Below are 19,371 nucleotides of genomic sequence, written 5' to 3' on the forward strand. Positions count from 1 at the left end.
GAGTTTATTATACACATACACAGAGATACTTCAGGAAGTAAGCACACCAGAAAAAGGGCTTACTCTTGACTTAGGATGCCTTCAGCTCAGACGAAGTGCGTATGGCAGTATGGAAAGTTCTATATTTTACCACTGCTGACGACTGATAAAATACAAATAAGGCCATGGTTAGCATAAGAGATAGGCACAGTGCCTATTCTGCCCATGGATGAAAATGTGACCCCAGACATTTATTTCTATATAAAATGTGTGTTAAAATTGTTTTAGAGAACATCCAGTTCCTGTAAATGTTATGGGAAAATGACATTTACGACTAACCAGTCTCCTCTGAGTAACATGATGTGTTATTGTTGGCTGAGTGCCATTTTCTGTCATACCAAAAATATTAACTAATTGAAGTTAAAAAAAGTTTTTATGAATTGGATCCTTGCACAATTATGCCCAGCTCTGGTCAAGACAGCAGCACTAGCACTGCCCCAGGTAAATCAGATACCAGAAAAACACCTGTTTTCCCAACTGCCCCCCAGAAAAGCATCCAGAAAAGAAAGGTCCACCTTGAACCTACACACTATCTTATGTACAGAATAAAAAAACACAATCAAGTTCTAAACAGGATTTATCTATTTAAATTGCTTAAAGAAAAAAAAAAGCAAATATAGTTCTCTTAATCTAAAATGAGTATTATCATTAAAATGAAAAGTGTAGAAAGATGACTTAAGGGTTACAAACTCATACAGAGCTGAAGCAACTGACTCATTCAGGGAATCAGAACTTCTGCAAACTCCTTGAAGGATACAGATTAAATAGTCAAGACAAAAAATCAGCCCTCCAACTATTACACTTCCATCAACAGTAAACACAGCATGGCAGTGATAACTAAGTAGTATTTGCCTCGTACAAACTAACCACACACTGGCTGGGGTAATCAGTGCTTGTAGCACTGAACAGAAACTTCCAGAACTTGGGCAATATGCACTCCCTTGTTTGTGCCTAATCTTCCCATAGGGGATGAGGGGGAAGGCAGGCAGGGCTCTAGAAGACAATTTTCTGAAGCTCAAGTAACTCCTGCTATGATTTTTCACTCGCTAAATACTAGCAGTAGGCTGCAATGGTAACAATTACTGGTACTGACACTCTGAACAGACAATGCAAACACATCCACCTGCCCATGGATTGAAAAAAAAAAAAAAAAAAAAAAACCAACCACCAACCAACCAACCAAAACCAAACACCAATGGAAAAACACTGTCCTGTTTATCTCTGTAGTACTGAGTGTTTTATAACACTGGTGATATTAAAACCAGCTCGATAACTGTGGTGAAGCAATAATGTTTAGCAGTAATGCTTAAAGTATACATTTAAAATAAAACTCAGGTTCGTAAAGACACAGGATCTCTCCCATCAATTTAACTACTTAACATGCAATATCAAATATGAAATCAAATGCAATCATTTCAATGACATTGTCATTTAAAAATCACAAATTATAAAAGACAGTAGTTGTCTTGGGTTTGTGTAGTTATCATACTATTAAAACCTCTTTGGGTTAATATTAATTCGCAAAATAATCTGTTACAGTAAGTCAACACTGTTTTTCCATTTTAAGACACCTGAAGTTAAGGCCCAAAATTTTACTTGTTAAAGACAAAGAAGAGACAAAAGCAGGACCTGGATTAGTAACTGAGAAATTCTGCCTCAGTCTCATTGTTTTTACCCTATACCACATCTCTTGTGGTTCATCTTTCCACTTCCTTCTGAAAGCTTTCCATCTGCAAAACTATAATTTCCTGGCTGACGTAAATTTGAAGAGTTCCAAATTCTGGTGTTGCATCTGATATTACTTGCTTTATTTCCGATTTTACAGGCAGTGCGGAGAGAGGGTGAGAGAGGCAAAGGGAGAGAGAGAGGGAATGAATATGCACTATGGTAACATGAAAAAACCTCAAACTACTAACCAACAAAACCCAAGTCTTATTCCCATGAGCCAGTTAAGTTATCAATGCTTTTAGATTCAGAACAGAAGAGGATTAACGGTCATGCTACATGCACCACTATACGCCATTGAAATGCCAACAGTAGTAGATACTGACTTCAAAGAATAACTGAAATAGCTGTTAAATCTAGAAAGAAGGAAGAAAAAAGGAGTGCATCTCAAAAATGGTGACCCATCAGAGCCCAGCTCACAACTCATTGTGCCACGTCTTCTAGTAGCTGAACTCTGGCACCAAGAGTTTTTAAAGCTAACTTCAAGTAAAGCTCATTAATATTGTGGTCTTCTCAGGTCAGCGCTCATTTACAATTGTTTTTCAGGATACGTGGTCAAGAAAAAGAAAAACAAAACAAAATCCTGCCAACAATTTTATAAGATATCAACTTCTTCACTGCCAACTAAAAGTCCCGCATCTTCCTATTGTAATCATAGACAGTGCGGATGGCTAGATTAGAAATGAATGGACAGAATTCATAACTATCACAGAATCACAGAATTTTCAGAGTTGGAAGGGACCTCTAGAGATCATCTAGTCCAACTCCATCACCTTGCACATTCAAACAGTTACTGCCATAGAAAACAGTAATACATTTTACACAAGACTAATGTTTTGCTAGGTGATTTCCGAGAACATCTAGATATGGAAAGAAAATAAATCAAGATAGAAAATTATTTTCTTAAACTGAGGTTTCATGATAAAACAAAACTGAATTTTAGTGCTGAATTAAAATCACTACAACTGGAAGTGAATGTTAATCCAGCGTTAAATTTTAAATTAACCAAACTTGTTAAAAATTTCTCATGTCATTTACTGTCACCAAATTGACACATAACATTTTCATAACATTTATGAGCACAAATATCCCTATATCACTAGGAAGAATTTTCAGCAGCTTAGTAGTTGTGAAATCGTGGTCACAAACAACATTATTGTTCCAGATTAATTAATTTTTAAAAGAATATATTATCTGCCTATGTTTACTCAGCATCACAGCTAAATACATCTGGTTATCCATTTGAAATTTTGCCCAAGTGAACCCAGAACTGGCAATACCATTCATCATATATGACTTTTATTAAGACTTGTTAAGCAAGTCAGCATTTTAAGCATCAGATAAAACAATGATTACTCTGTGGCAGTTTGTGGAGTAATAAGCAGAACTCACACCCTCCTCATTAAAAGTCCTCATTTTATAAAATAAATTTCCTTATTGGGAAATTTGCCTTATACACAGTCTCTTGCAGTTGAGACACCCTTTGTGGAGGTTTGCATCCTAGTATAAACTAATGATTTAAAATACACATATGTAAATAATATACTGGAGAACAAATTTTAAAGTAAGTGTTTGCATTCTGTTAGGAAGTGCTGACTGACTCAGATAAAGCCAGCAGATTACACAACAGCTATGGTATGCTGTTGCTGCTGTAATTTCAAAGGCTTTTGACTCTTTATGAGGGGGGGGTGGGGGTGAGGGGGGTGGTGAAGAAGCATCAATAAAGATAAGAGAGCCATAAAAGCAGTTATAACATATGTCCCCATAAAAACTACACATCAATAACAGAATTGTAGGCAAAGACAAAAATAAATCCATAGCCACCGCAAGACCAGAAACCTATTCTAACAAACCCAAATTTTGTTGCCATAAACTGTGGAAGGCACAGACAAACTGGCTTTCTTCCAAAAATAAATATTTAACTGCATTGGTGTCAAAAATTACAACAACCCGTAAGATTTACCAGAAATGATGAAGCATGTTTCTTCTCTTATTAGAGGCCAGACCATGGCTTATTGCTAACTGGGAAGAATGCCTCAGCCGAAGAGGCATGACTTCATCTACATTTAAAAGCTTTCAGCTTAAGTTTTTTTACTTGCATTGTAGAGGGAGAAATTCAAGCACATGTCCAAAAACTTTAGAAGCAAGTCTCCCTCATGTTATAACCTGTAGAACCTCTAGCAAGCCACGTCTTTTACCTGGGGAAGGGTGAAGAACACATGAGCTAGATAAAAAACATGTCTCTATGATTTACAACAACAACAAAAAAGTTACAGACATTCAAATTCTCAGCCATTTCTGCACAATGATCTGATAAAAATCAAGATATTGATAAGGTGTATATTAGAAGCCCCCCAGTGCTTTGGTGGAAGGAATGATAGAAGTACAGCTTTACAAATCAACACCTATTTCACTTGCATTCTTAAAGAATGCAGCCTTTTCTAAAGTTATCATTGCAAAGAAAAAAAAAAATCAGCATTTTTATTTTTATTATTCTAAGAATAATGATTCCTTCTAGAAGAAACTAAAAAAAATAAGGGTCTTGCAATCTCAGTCTCCCATGCTTTCTTTAGTTTCCCTGAATCTCAAAGGAAAAGCAAAGCAGCCCCCTTAAAATCCTGTAAAAACATAAATTAAACAACATCGATGTAATACAGGTCCCCCCATGACATCCGAAAACCCCACTTAAAGTCAAAATGATATCACATGACACCAAGAATCCAATGAACTGCTTTGGGAGTCCCCATGTGTTGTAGATATCACATAGTCATTACATTGCTAAATATAATGTAGCGTAGCCAAAGCTATATGCACTTGAAAAAAAAAAAAAAACCAAACCAAAACCCCCCCAACCTGGAAAACAAGACAACACAATTGAATGCATGGTATTAACACCAAGAAGCTATAGTATGCATACTGAGAAAAGCATTACAATGAACAGAGGTGAGCAGACAAATACAACTTCTTTAAGGAAATAAAAAAACAGGCAACTGATATTGCAAACAAATACAATAGTAAGCTACAATAAAGCAGTCATTTATAACAGAAGTTCTAAAGAAAAAGTATTAAGACGCTGCCCTGACTGTTTAAGTACCTAACATTTATGTTCATAAAACCAATTTCCAATGCCTGTTTTTGCTGGCCTGCATTCAGAAAGGGTTCTTGCAGTCCTATGAAGTCAACTGCTTGGAATCATCTGTGAAAGCTTTGCCTAAATGATATACCTTCCTTTGCCTATTATGAAATTATGTGATCATGAAATTCAACTGGAAATGAAAAAAAAAAAAAAAAAATTATTGGTCAGGTGAGTGCCTGTTCTTTTTTTGAATTATTTTTTTAAAGCCAACTTTTTTGACCCTTGCATATTTTTGGTAAAATTTCTCTCTCAAATATTCTGGAAATTCTTCTTTGGGAAGACAGTATTTTGGATGAAGTTAACACAAAGTATTTTTATTCTGTCACAAAAGTATGCAAAGTATCACAAAGGGCTATCATCAGTTACAGCAATTGTTCAATTAAACATATGATTTGCCTTAATTCAAATGATATACATATAATCAAGCCCTGACCTGCAGAAGTCAGGTCTCCCAAAAAAGGTGACCAAAACCACCCAACGAATTTAAAGACAAACACACACACACAAAAACAGCAAACCAACCAACCAAACAAACAAAAAAAACCCCAAACATTTTAGGGTCCCCCTTGCATTCCTAAGTGCATGTGGGCAGACACAGTCGCTGTGACCTATGGAACCATGAAACAGGAATTCAGCAGCCAAGGAAAAATTCACAGACTCCCAGTTGACTTCTTACAGTATCAATCTCAACTCTGTCCAAGAAATCAGTATCTATTCAGCACTGTTAAAGCCATTTTCTGTATAGGAATACATGAATATTTCTGTAGAGGAATACACGAATAAGCATACAGTTATCAAAAACAAGTACAAAACTTAATTAACTACACCATATCAAAAAAATATACATACCATGCTTAATACATCCCCTTTTCCATTTTAGAAACGCGTTTAAATCCTTTAATTCACAGCTTCTGCACTATGCTCTGTAACATAACTTCAATGGAGTGATTTTATAGAAGTATTTTTTCCCAAAGAAATAGATCTCAGGGGTTAGAAGTATTTGCTTGCATTTCTGTTTGAATCTTAAAACTGCATTTTATCTTTTGAACGAAGGAAACATTTTTAAATACCCTGAAGTCTTTTGGCATGACCAAAGAAACAGAATCTCTTGAAAATCCTTCTCAGTTTATACAATGATCCCGGTCAGGACCAATGGTTTAGGCACTTTCATTCAAATAGCCCTTGCAACACAGACTTGATCAGAGGTTGGGTTAGACTATCTCACTCAAGCACTTGGTTTGGGCTGGAATCTCAAGTGCTTTGCTGAAGCAAGTCTTAAACATTTCAGATAGCTTGAGAAATGAAGTTATAGAAGAAAAAACAAAGGAGAAGCTGACAGAAAAAAATATAAATTGTACATAGACTGATGCTCCCTGGAAGGACTGCTGGGATTATTCACTCAAACATCTGTCAAGATAATTGTGCATAAATAAAACCCGTTATTTGCATCACAAAAAGTTATACAGCATCCCTATGCAATTCACAGTTGTTGGTTACCATTTGTTCTAAGAATTGTCTTTCTAAAGCAATTTAAGGTGCATGAGTCACTGGAGCATTAGAGTTTCATTTGGCCAGAGAGATATCAACTAGTTAATACAGAAGTGTTGGGTAAAACACTGATTAATTTAGGTATTAATCACCTCAGCTAAATTTGCCTTACAGAAATTATAGTGAAGCAAGCTAAAATGAATCAAGTGCTAATAAGCTCAAGTCTATTTTAATAGTATTAATATGAGATGCCTTAACTTCCTGCACACACAAAAACTGAGTTCAATCCAAATGAAATTGTTAGTTATGCTTCTGTTATGGTTTTATATCTATGGCAACGGTATGTCATCAATTGAACTTCACTACTAAAGCATTTAGAGACAAGGGTGGGGAGGGAAGAGAGATTTTTTTTTTTTTTTTTTTTTACACTAAAAAGAAATCAAACTGAAAGTGGACCAAAGTTTATACACCAACAACACAGTAAAAAGCCGCCTTTGATGGCGCAGTCTTCTCCCCATTTATTTGTTCTGTCAACCAGCGGCGTTCCTTCAAGCCCATTTCACAAACCTCTTCCTCTCCACTTCTACCTTTTCATGTCTGTTTTCCCTATTATGTTAATTGACTGTTGTAAAGCATTTGGGGCTGCTTTAAGTCTTTGATATCAACTCTGTTTATCACTACTTCCCATTCCGTCAGTTTTGCGTATAAGGCATTTAATTACCTTCAATATAGCGCAACTTATATGCACTGAAATAAAACCAGCAGGAATGGTGAAGGTGGTGTAAGAAATTCCATAGTCATAGACTTCTATACAATATCACCACTAAATCAGACAAGTCTGATGGACAGTTGTAGAATGCCAGGGACTTCCTCTCTCCGTGCAGGAAAACCTACAGTGCTGCCAAAGGGGATGTTGCTGAGGCAGCCTATTAAATGCCCAGAAATACATGCCTCCAGTCAGTCAACAGCTAATAAAGAGCTGTGCAAAGGAGGCCGTTATCTAAGCTCTTCCTGAACTAAAAGGACGGCTGCAACAGGAACTTGTCAGTGGGAAGCTGTAAAGACTTACCACTTGGTCAAGGGCATCACAATAGTGACCCGAGACAAATGTGGAACAGGAATGTTGTTTCAGCAGCAACTTCTAGAGAGTCATCGTCATATTTCGGGGGGGGGGGGGGGGGGGGGGGGGGCTTCAGCAAATGAGTGCTGAAGCAGTCATTTTCTGCAAGTACAGTTCTGATATGTAATTCATTTCCCTCACATAATCTACACAACTGGACACCTACCATACATATGAACAAGAGTGAAACATACAAATTCTACTACCTTATTACTTCAATCTTGGCTTTTCAGAGTTTTCTTTAATATCAGAATATAATTATAGGTTGGCTGTGGGAAAAATCTAATTGCAAGAAGAGAAACGTGCTGGCCAAACCAATCATACCTCAGACCAACTCCACAAACAACTCCCTGACAAAGTCTACAAAAGAATGTAATTATTTGAGGTATTTGGAGGTTTCTTAGGATCTTACATAAACAAATGCACAACCTTATCCAAAGTCTCTAACAAATTAAGTATGTTGCATCTCAGTAAAGAGTGAGTACTAACACAAACTTGTAAAACTAATTTTGGAAAACCATTTTGAAAACCTTCAAAAATCACATAAAAGCAGGGTTGCACTTAGGTATATCTGCAAGCTTTGGATATAAGACCAAATCCAAGTCTAACAAACAGCAAGACGTTTGGGCTTCCTCAAGTTCAAAAGGCACAACCTGAATACCTGTTTATTTGCTGACTGCATTTTTTTCCATGTGTGTGTACGATACAAGGTCACAAGGCCTGCATTTTCACTGAGGACTGGCTTACCTAGTTTAGTTTTGCTCTGATATGCTGCTTAGAAATTGACATTAGGCAGCCTGACTAACTGCCTAGTGTGGCTACATTTTCCCTCACAGACTTTAACATCCATAAGGTTTAATCATAAAACATCAGGATGGTTTATAAGTAACTTAAAGGTATTAGGAGGTTTACGACGCTGTAAATTATACCTGCCCTTGAGAGCTGCAGTGGTTTAATTTCTCAACCCCTATGATAATCACATTTCTTGGAAAAACAAAGAAACAAACCAACCACAACCTGCACGCACATAGGTAGCCTCAATCAGCCAAGATCAGTGTTGCCCTGGCACAACAGAGCAAAAATGTTGTGTTGCACTGATACCTGCCCAAAGCTGAAATGTAATAATGTAATCAAAGATGCGCAATTACATAAGTTGTTAAGTCTAAAGGATTATATTGATATGTCTGTTACAAAAGAACTGAGTAGAAAATAAGGCCTGGGGGCCCCATGACACCACAAGGAGAGGTCTGCTTGTAGTTACCAGTGGATGTTTGTGCACATCTGGCAGAGATGTCATAACAGTTCCGGTGTGTTTTTTAAATGCCCATTAAGATGGCTACAAAATACAATATTATTTCCTCCCACAGATTGAAAAAGCTCCTTGAACAAGAAACAGCATATCAGGCAAAAAAAGAAAAGGAAAACAACAAGAAAATAGCTAAACTGAAAGAAGAATTGACTAAACTGAAATCCTTTGCTTTAATGGTGGTGGATGAACAGCAGAGACTCACTGAGCAGTTGAATCAACAAAGTCAAAAAATTCAAGAATTAACCACTTCTGCAGAACAAGCACACAAGAAGCTGGCTTTTGCTGAAGCAAAAGTTCAAGAAGAGGAACAGAGAGCCAGCAGGCTGGAGGCTGAGCTTCAAGCCCAAAGCAGTAAGATTTCCCAAGACCAAGAAGCAATGATGGCCAAACTAACCAATGAAGACAGTCAGAATCGTCAGCTCCGGTTAAAATTAACCGCTCTCAGCCGACAAATTGATGAGCTGGAAGAAACCAATAAATCCTTACGAAAAGCAGAAGAAGAACTGCAAGACCTAAGGGATAAGATAAATAAGGGAGAGTGTGGGAACTCCACGCTTATGACTGAAGTAGAAGAACTACGGAAACGACTGCTGGAGATGGAAGGAAAAGACGAAGAGCTCATAAAAATGGAAGATCAGTGCAGAGAACTAAATAGAAAGCTAGAAAAAGAAGCATCACAGAGCAAGAACCTTAAAGGGGAAGTCGACAAACTCAACAAAAGAATTATGGAGCTGGAGAAGTTAGAAGATGCTTTCAGCAAGAGCAAACAGGAATGCTACTCCCTGAAATGCAACCTAGAAAGAGAAAAAATGTTAACAAAGCAGTTGTCGCATGAGCTGGATGGCTTAAAAGCTAGAATTGGCGAGCTTGAAGCAATTGAAAGTAAGTTAGAAAAAACTGAGTTCACACTTAAAGAAGATTTAACTAAGCTGAAGAGTTTAACAGTGATGCTTGTGGATGAAAGAAAAACTATGGGTGAAAAAATAAAGCAAACAGAAGAAAAGCTGCAAGCTGCAACTTCTCAGCTTCAGGTGGAACAAAACAAAGTAATGTCCGTTACAGAAAAACTAATTGAGGAAAGTAAAAAGGCACTGAAATCAAAATCTGATGCAGAGGAAAAAGTGTCCAGTGTTACAAAAGAAAGGGATGAACTGAAAAACAAACTCAAAGCAGAAGAGGAGAAAGGAAGTGATCTTGTTTCCAAAGTGAATATTCTAAGAAAACGACTTCAGTCACTGGAAGCTGTTGAAAAAGAATTTCTTAAAAATAAACTTAAGGAGAGTACTAAATCCAGCACCTCCTTGCAGCAGGAGAACAACAAAATCAAAGAGCTTTCTCAAGAAGTTGAGAGGCTTAAGCAGAAGCTGAAAGAAATGAAGGCTATAGAAGATGATCTTATGAAAACTGAAGATGAATTTGAGTCTCTGGAACGAAGATATGTCAATGAACGGGACAGAGCCAAGCTCCTATCAGAGGAGCTGGAGGCTGTGAAAATGGAAGTGGCTAGGTATAAATTAACAGAAAAGGCAGAGTCCAATCAAGAGCAACGTCTTTTTAAGAAGCTCAGAGAAGAGGAAGCCAAATCAAGTCATCTTTCCAGAGAAGTAGATGCACTGAAAGAGAAAATTCATGAATACATGGCAAGAGAAGACCTAATCTGTCACCTCCGAGGTGATCATACAGTCTTACAGAAGAAACTCCTCCAGCAAGAAAACAAGAATAGGGAGTTAGCAAGAGAAATGGAAAGCCTCACGAAAGAATTGGAGAGGTACAGACGCTTCAGCAAAAACTGCAGGCCCGGTCTCAATGGAAGAAGAATTTCTGATTTGCAAGTTTTTTCTAAAGAAGTCCAGACAGATCCAGCAGACAATGAACCACCCGATTACAAAACCCTCATTCCTTTAGAGCGAACAGTCATTAATGGGCAGCTGTATGAAGACAGCGATAATGAGGACAAAGATAACAATGAGGAAGAACAAACTGTGTCTTTCAAAAGCAACTCACCCATTGCAAATGCTGTGAACAAAAAATTATGGATCCCTTGGATGAAGTCCAAAGAGAGCCATCCTCAAAATGGAAAGATTCACACAAAGCAAAATGGAAACTGTGCACAGACTGGAGACCTCGTGCTAAGCCATACACCTGGCCAACCTCTTCACATAAAAGTAACTCCAGACCATGGACAGAACACAGCAACACTTGAAATAACTAGTCCTACCACTGAAAGTCCTCACTCCTACACAAGCACAGCAGTTATACCCAACTGTGGCACTCCAAAGCAAAGAATAACCATTATTCAAAATGCCTCCTTAACACCCGTAAAATCAAAAGCAGCAGAAGGTTACATGAGTCCAGAGCAAGTAATTTCTCCTATTACTATGGCTACTTTTGCAAGATCTCAAACTCCTGAATCATGTGGCTCTTTAACTCCTGAAAGAACAATGTCCCCTTTGGCTTTACCAGGCTCAAGTTCTCAGGAACAAATAATCTCCTCAGAGCCTTTGGAAATAGGAGCCAAGCATGCCGTTTTTAGAGTATCCCCAGACAGGCAGTCATCATGGCAGTTTCAGAGATCTAACAGTACGGGATCAAGTGTAATAACTACTGAGGATAACAAAATCCACATCCATTTAGGAAGTCCTTACGTCCAAGCTCTCACCAATTCCAAGCCCATCAGCCCTTGTAATCCAGTGCAAGACAACAGAACTCCAGCACTAGCTAATGGCCTACCCAGTAAGCCCACCAATAAAATCACCAGCAGTATTACTATCACACCATCAGCCACTCCTCTCCCACGGCAATCACAAATTACAGTAAGTAATGTCTATAACTGACCCCCACCCATGCTGACACCCTTACCAGCAACCCATCCTGTTTTTCATCCCAGCAAGAATTATTTGGAACAGCCCCTTTACTTTGGGAGAGATCTGTGCATGAACTATACAACAGTATATGGAACTAACTTTAAGTTTTGCCTGCTTAGTGTTATCAAGTGTGCACTTACTGTATATCTTCTCATTGGAATACAGTTATGTAAAATATTTAGTCTTGCACTTGTATAAATGCATCTTTATGTATTTCCATTTTCAAAATAACTCACATTACTTTTGACTGCAACTTGCCTTGGTAAAATATTTTAACATTACAAAAACAGTAAATAATTGATTATTTTTATCATTGCTTGCAGAATATTTTTGTTCGCTATGTGTGTTTTGTATTTTTTTGCATGTATGGTAGAATTTGAATTAAGCCATAATATTGCCTGCTAACTTCAGATAAGACTTGATTCATTATCTTCCATGCTATTTCCCAACTCCTCCTAGCCCTCTCATTTCAGATAATTATCAGTATATCACACACAAACACTCAAAATATTATGTATTGTATCTCATTACAAATTTATGTTGCATACATGATATGGTCCAGAGCACAACCACCACTTTTTCTCCCCATCTTTTTTTACAGTTTGGTTAAAACTCTTTTTAAACCTTTCTGTAAACTTTTCTTGTAAATGTAAGTGAACTAAGTTCAGAACCTTATATCACAAAATTATTCTCCCCAAACAAGGCAAGTCGTTTTTTCCAACACAACAGAAAAACTGCTATCATTTAGGTACACTGTGAAACAATAAACATCAACACTTACATTCCTAAAGGATAACTCAGAGGAATGGATTCACACATAATATTCAAATTTCATCTGTCCTCCTAGCCATCAATTCAACATGCAATATACATCACACAGCTACACTGAGGAAGAAATAAGATTAGCAAACTATGGCACAGCTTCATGTTTTTCATATAATAGGATTGACAGAAGCATTAAGAAGTAGTACCAGACTAACTCTCCAAACATGTATGCCTCTAGAACTATGGTAAATAGGAGTACCATACAGAATGGACAAAACAGGTTAAAGTATTTCAATGATAGATACAGTATTAGTGCCTAAGAAAAGGACAGAAATGTAAGCAAGTCTGATTTTTACGTGTGTGCCAAGCAGTCAATCCTAACCTCCCAGAAAATACTGCTAGTAGTGGACCAACTTTACACAGAATGTAAATCAGCCCAAAAGACCTGAAATGCACTTTCAAATATCTCTTTTTCATAAGCTGTAAACTGCAAATGTAAATTGGAACAGCTGCTTCTTATTCTAAAAAGTTAAATGTTATGCATCTTATGCTCTTGAGGGGATGTGGGGGTGAATTATTTAAAACAAACAAACAAACACAAACAACAGCAAACCACACACACACAAAAAAACCCCACTCCTTATCAACAAGGAAGTTTGCAAGTATCAGAAAGTCCCTGTTCAGTGAACTCATATCTTTATTCTGTTTCCATTATCTAGAGAAAAAAAAACCACAGTATTTCTGCACTATAACTTAGCAACTCATTCAGCAAAGGACTTTGGCACGTGCTTTCACCTAACAAGGGAACTTTCATCATTTTAAGTCCTTTTGATGGACAGGAATTGAAATAATTATAACTGTAGGCAATGACTGATTTAGAAGGAACAGTTTCTATTGAAAAGCAAAGACTACCACCCATACACGCTTTACTCAGTAAAATTAACAATGGGAAGAAAAAGTATTAACTTTTAAGATATGTGATAGAAATGATTATAATAAATGTATTACAGTTGAGCAGTGGCAATTTTAAAAAGACAAAATGTGGACCTACACAAGCCTAGCTTAATGTCATACTGATACATTTCCTGAAGCTACTGAGCTTCATTCATAAGAGGTCCTTCCCACTTGTTTTGTCTCAGTTTACCTCCACTGACTGCAAAAGTGAGATCTGACTAAGATCTGGTTCAGAGCAAGTACACAGTCTTATCCTGCAAAGCAAACTTTGGCTCCCACCAACTTCAGCAAAAGTTACTGATCAAGACAGCAGCCAGCACTCAGGCAAGTCGAGATCATTATAATTTTAGAGTGTGCTAATTATACAAACAAGTTACTTAACTACATTCAGCTTACACCTTCTTAACTGCAGGGCTCGTTCAAAATTAAGCAGCAGTCCATTCAAAACACATTCTCTGCACTTGTACCACATATCCTGCTGATCCATACCCAAGATCTCTGCAGGGACACATTACAAACATGATACTGAATAACTGTGTCTGAAGTAGACACTTGCCAGTGTACTAACAAACACCACAGCTTCCAAAAACTAAAGGATGAACACTTGTTCTCCAGAATCACTAATATTTTCTTCAGTTGGACTTAAAAGTCTTGTAGGGAAAAAAAAAAAAAAAAATTCATACCTGCGTTCCAAAATACACAGAAACATGTTGATCATTAACCACCTGGCCATCTATTACAATGTCTTGTAAAAGAAAAGCACAGATAGGACATAGCAATAAGCACACTTAGTCCTTTGGACAATTCCCAAGCTATTATGAATACAAATGGTAGGTGAGAGTCCACACCACCTATACATTTAATTATTAAACAGAACAGTTCTTCTGTTCCTGTCTTAATCCTTACACTGGTGATGGCTTACCAGTAACTGTTCAATTAACAAAAGACAAAGGAAGCAGCCACTCATGGCCGTTAACTCCTAAATAAGAAGCACCATCATTGCCTGTAAATGAACTTGCTACTTTTCCTGAACACACACCTTGATTAAGGGATGCTTACATTCCCCTGTTGATGAAACAATCCAGGAGTAGATGTTAACTGACTTCACAGTGGAATTTTTGTCATTTATTCCAACATATGAAACATCAAATAATTATTTTAACAAAAAATAAGGTTTTCAGAATAAAATCTGTTCATCCTGTTTGAATTCCCAATATATATTTCAAAGCACACAGCAGAGAAAAACACCTGGATGTATTTGTTGAGAGCTGAAACTTACTTAGTAGTTTGAACAGAAATAAATTAGCTGTAAAATTATCATAAAATAACAAATAGGAATCATAGTTTATTAATAACAGCAAATTACCTATTTACAAATTAACCTCAAGTTGTTCAGATCACCACTCCATATTTCAGATTATTTCCATTTTGCTGAGTGGGAATATTCACCTACTTCCTTGGCAGACAAAGAGAAAACAGCAGAGCAAGGAGAAAATTAAATTAGTTGTCTGCAAATTGATTTAAACACACTGAAAAAAACCCAAACCATCAAGCATAATATTAAAATTCAATCAAGTAAGGCAGCTTTTCTAGGAATTTCAAGCATTCCATAAGTGGTAAGTATTGCTGCTAATTTGGAGGCTGAGACATTTTTGTTTTCAACATTTTCCCAAAAACCTAAAGTCTGACAGGTATGTAATGATTTGATTAAATGTTAATGGGAAATATGGTCACAAAGTAAGTAGCATATATCAGAGGGATTAAACTGTGTAAGAGATCATAAAAGCAGTTTTTAGCAGATCATAATATCAACGTTTCTCTTTTCCAAAACTCTAAGCAGGCACCTCCTCTGAAGTCCAAAAATCTACCCTTTCCCCTGGATATTGAGTTAAGTCCCCAGGAAGAGAAAGGGAGAATTAACTGATAAAAAAAATGGCAGAAGTTACCAGCCCATGTTCCTTCATCTTTTCAGTTTTATTTCAGCGAGTGAGCAAAGGGACACAAGCAAGAGCAGCACAAACAGTTCAGTGCTTAGCATTTTTAAGTCATTCTTTTTACGTGATTAAATATTTCAGAAGAAATATTTGTAATTTTTGTCCTTACAGGGAGGATGGATAAGGGGAGGGAGGGAAAAGGAGGAAAAGAAAAAAGAATAAGAAGCAGTAATGGTATTCTGAGAGCAAAGTTCCCATCCATCAACCGAGAGGTAGAATTTCCAGTTATTTAAAAACCTCCCTTAAGTAGCTAATTAAGAAATAGAATTGAGAAAAATTGCAGGAGCAGCCAGCTAATCTTCCTGATCCAAAGCACAGTAGATAATATGCTGTCTGGGGGCAGAATGTAAGGCTGTAATAAGAAAAAAGATATGTATGTAAACATCACATGCAAGGCTTAAGAGGGCCTGCTCCCCACACAGGGGAGAAAAATAATCAGAAACAGAATTGTACAACCCTACTTTTTGATTAAGATTGAATGGATGCTTCAGGGTTAGGTGATGGAAATGGAGTAACCAGCTGCAGGATGACTTTGTCCCTAGGAAACAGGTATTGAGACAGGCAAAACAAAAACTGACAACTGCCTAATCTCCAGGCTTAAGCAAGGACTACCAAAACATTATGTTACCAAGAAACAGAAGAGAAAAAGATATTACTGTTTACGTACAGCATGAATGGGTGTATAAAGACATTTTAAAATTAACACCAAGTAGTGTAAGAGGGACTGTGCTTAAAAAAAAGACCAATGTTAAAAATTTAAGAAGCATGAAGTGTTTTCACAAATGTGTAGTCAGTAGCCCCAAGATGTCGCTGAATTCGCTCCACTAGCACATCACCCAATGACCCACCATACTGTGAAAGCCTCAAATATCAGAACTGCCAACTGAACATGATTCTCTTCTGACGACTCTCATGACTGTTTTAATCAATGACTCTTGACTTACCAAGCAGTGGTCTGACATCAAAGGGTCTTCATATAGGGATGGGCAAAAGAGGCTCCCTCCCCTCTCTTACCCCTACCACATCCTGTATCACAAAGCACTGCCCTTCAGTTACCCTGTCATCACTGTTCGGGAAGGCAGCCCTGTGAACGAGGTCAAGAAACTAACCTGGATTAAAAAAAAAAAAGAAAAAAAAAAACCAACCCACATCACTCCAAAAAAACACATTCCAAAAATCTTTCTTAAAACAAACAAACAAAACCAAACAAACACACACACACCACCAGGATCCATTTCACAGCACAGCTCTATCAGAAGAGCTACATCAACATAACTGAAGGGGCAAGCAAAAAGGAATTGGAATTGGTATTGGAATCACTGCCAAAGCCCTGGTCTCATTGCCTTAGATGCTACCACTATTGCCTGAAGAAATACAATCTAGCATGCAAATACATCACAAAGCACTCAAAATATACAACAAACATTCATCAGTCCCCTTAACATCCTTCTCAAGTAGCAAGAAGAAACTACTCCACTTTTAGGACAGAAGTTGACTTGTGCAAAATCACAGCAAGGCAGCTGCAATCATGCTTAGAAACTAGAATTTCTTATCCTTGATTGTCCCATACTCAAGCTTTGTAGGTCATGTTTTATCCCATAGAAACATCGATCTTGTCTGGACAAAAGGTAGAGGGTTTTTTCTGTCAATATAATTTATATATATATATAAAGCTTTTATATATAAACATTTTAAATAGGACTCCAATTAACACACCTTTAAATGTGGCCTTCACAGAGGAAATCAGCCTGCTCCCAGACAGAAAAAAAGCCATGATGGTAAAAGCAGAAGGTTGGTTTTTTTTTTCCTTCTCCATACAGAACACATTTGGGCCCAACCTGGCTACCCCTGTATGCTTCTTCAACTTCCCATATTAACTAATATAGCAAAGATATATTCAAAACTTTTGAACAGACAACACTGATACTGAAGGCATTAAAAGGTGCGTGTAGGTATGATACTGAAGGTGTTGAAAGATGTATGTAGGTATGAGCACAGTTCCACACATCTTTAAAAACTGCATACTTCGAAATACCCAAACACATATATCCCTACCTGCCCACAATCTGTACAGAATAAGACCTGCTGCCAAGAATCTTACGCAACAAATGGCAACGCAGCTTTAAACCAAGTGAATTGATGATATCGCACAGATTTGTATTCTATAAAAACACGTACAGTTAAGCACCAGCAGAAACATTTAAGTGCCAGCACTACCCTCCCCTGGACAGAATTAATATCGCAGTGTAGTATTTGGTATTCCTTAAAAAGGCCACACTACTACTATTCTCAGCAAGCCTAGGTGCCTTAACAGGGTGTCTGAGATCCCTCCTTGTTTCAAGGGGCAAAGGGAAGAGAACTAACAACAAGTAACTGTTCATTTCAGAGACCAGCCAGCTGCATGATGAACCAGTGCCAGGTAAATCCTTGTCTGAGGGGAGCTGACCCACAACATAACCTTACCTTTCCCTGCATCTTGTCGATTATCTATTAAAAATGAGTCTTTAAACTCTCTTATGTTGAAAAGATTATCACATTTCCCAGTGAAGGCATGTCCCGAGAACAGCAAGGCAGATAACAGAATTTTAGTCATTACGAATACAACTTCTGCCTCCAACTCCTTCCAACCATGCTTCTTTTCCCCCCCACCAGGAAGTAAATTTAAACTTGGCATTCAGGAAATAAGACCATGGTGACACATTTGGGTACATGAGTGCAAATCATGTCACATATATGAAAATTATTCCTAATATTAATATAGATTTTTCTGTCAAATAATTCATATTATTGAAATCAAGAGTGCTATAATAGGCCAAATATCAGGAGAAGAGTAGCAATCATAGAAAATAGAGTTAGAAGGGACCTCAGGGCATTTTCCAGCTTTTTCCCTTACTATGACTTCACTTAAACCCTTCCAGAGAAATGCCTGGTTCATCCTGTTCTAAAAAAACTTCTGCAACGACAATTTCACAGTTACCCTAGGAGTCTGTAACAGGGCTGAAATACCCTTGCCATTAAGAATCTTGCTAATTTTTAAACTAGATTTCCTTTGCTGAAATTGTAATCTAGTATTCTCTTTCCTATCCCTCCACTAGACTTCGAAAATTATTTTCTCTGCAACAGACCTTCACATATAAGAAGACAATTATCGTGTCTTTCCACAGTTTTGTTTTCTCCAGACTAAACAAAGCCAATTGCTCCCCCACTCAATAGCACTTAATACCATACAGATTACTAATCATTTTACCTTTGGTGTGACAGTACAGTGCCCCAAGCCAGACAATACCCTGGCTAAGTTCTTACTAATGTTAGTAAGTATAAGGATTATTTATACTGCTCCTCAATATAGTCATGCACACAAGTGGGTTGCATAAAAGGAAACACAGAGCAACTGAGAATTTTCCCTCTGGATTCCTAGAAGACAGATGCCAGGACCTAGTGAAAGAAAAGGAAATATCTGAATGCCCTACACAGTTGAAGAGGCCTAACCCGAAATTTCAGCCAAAGCTGTCTTGTTTGGAGTCCAGAGGGAATATTCAGGTTTATCACTTAATCTTAACTCATTCTCACTTGCAGACCTGGCTCATGTTCTGACTGCATCCAGGAACAAATTTAAGCCTGGCAAGAGGCACACTTGTGCACATACAGATATGTGGACTTCTGTGTACAGGATCTTCAGCATCATCCCCTGGCTACTTCCGCTAAAGTTGAAAATCATACTCTCTGTTGCTCAAATTTCTTAAATTAAAAATTTAAGCAGTGAGTAAAACCCTTATCTAAAGTTATTTCTCATAGATCAAGTTCCACAATGACTGTAGAAAGGTAAATAAGAAAACTTACAGAAGTACTACATGTTCCCTGCTATTTAAATGAATACAGTTCAAACAGGAAGCAAAGCATACATCATACTTCCAGATAGGAGAGAAAAGAAAAAAAAAAAAAAAAAAAAAAGGATTCAGACCAAAGGCAGGAGAACT

The 19,371-nt window shown here is 37.4% G+C and overlaps 2 protein-coding genes across 6 annotated transcripts in view; one reads left to right on the forward strand and one right to left on the reverse strand.

The window, feature by feature from the left end:
* The window catches only part of CMSS1 (cms1 ribosomal small subunit homolog), a 245,818-nt gene that overhangs the window by 214,619 nt on the left and 11,828 nt on the right, over positions 1–19,371 (reverse strand). The gene's annotated exons all lie outside the window — the stretch shown is intronic.
* The window catches only part of FILIP1L (filamin A interacting protein 1 like), a 149,570-nt gene that overhangs the window by 118,865 nt on the left and 11,334 nt on the right, over positions 1–19,371 (forward strand). For all 5 annotated transcript variants that reach the window (XM_082496615.1, XM_082496616.1, XM_082496617.1 and 2 more), the window contains one exon: positions 8,876–11,630. In XM_082496615.1, coding sequence (XP_082352741.1) covers positions 8,876–11,630 — 2,755 coding nt within the window. The remainder of the gene's footprint in view (positions 1–8,875; positions 11,631–19,371) is intronic.

The sequence above is a fragment of the Vanellus vanellus genome, assembly GCF_965231255.1.
Source record: "Vanellus vanellus genome assembly, chromosome: 1".
In the NCBI taxonomy this organism is placed as follows: domain Eukaryota; kingdom Metazoa; phylum Chordata; class Aves; order Charadriiformes; family Charadriidae; genus Vanellus; species Vanellus vanellus.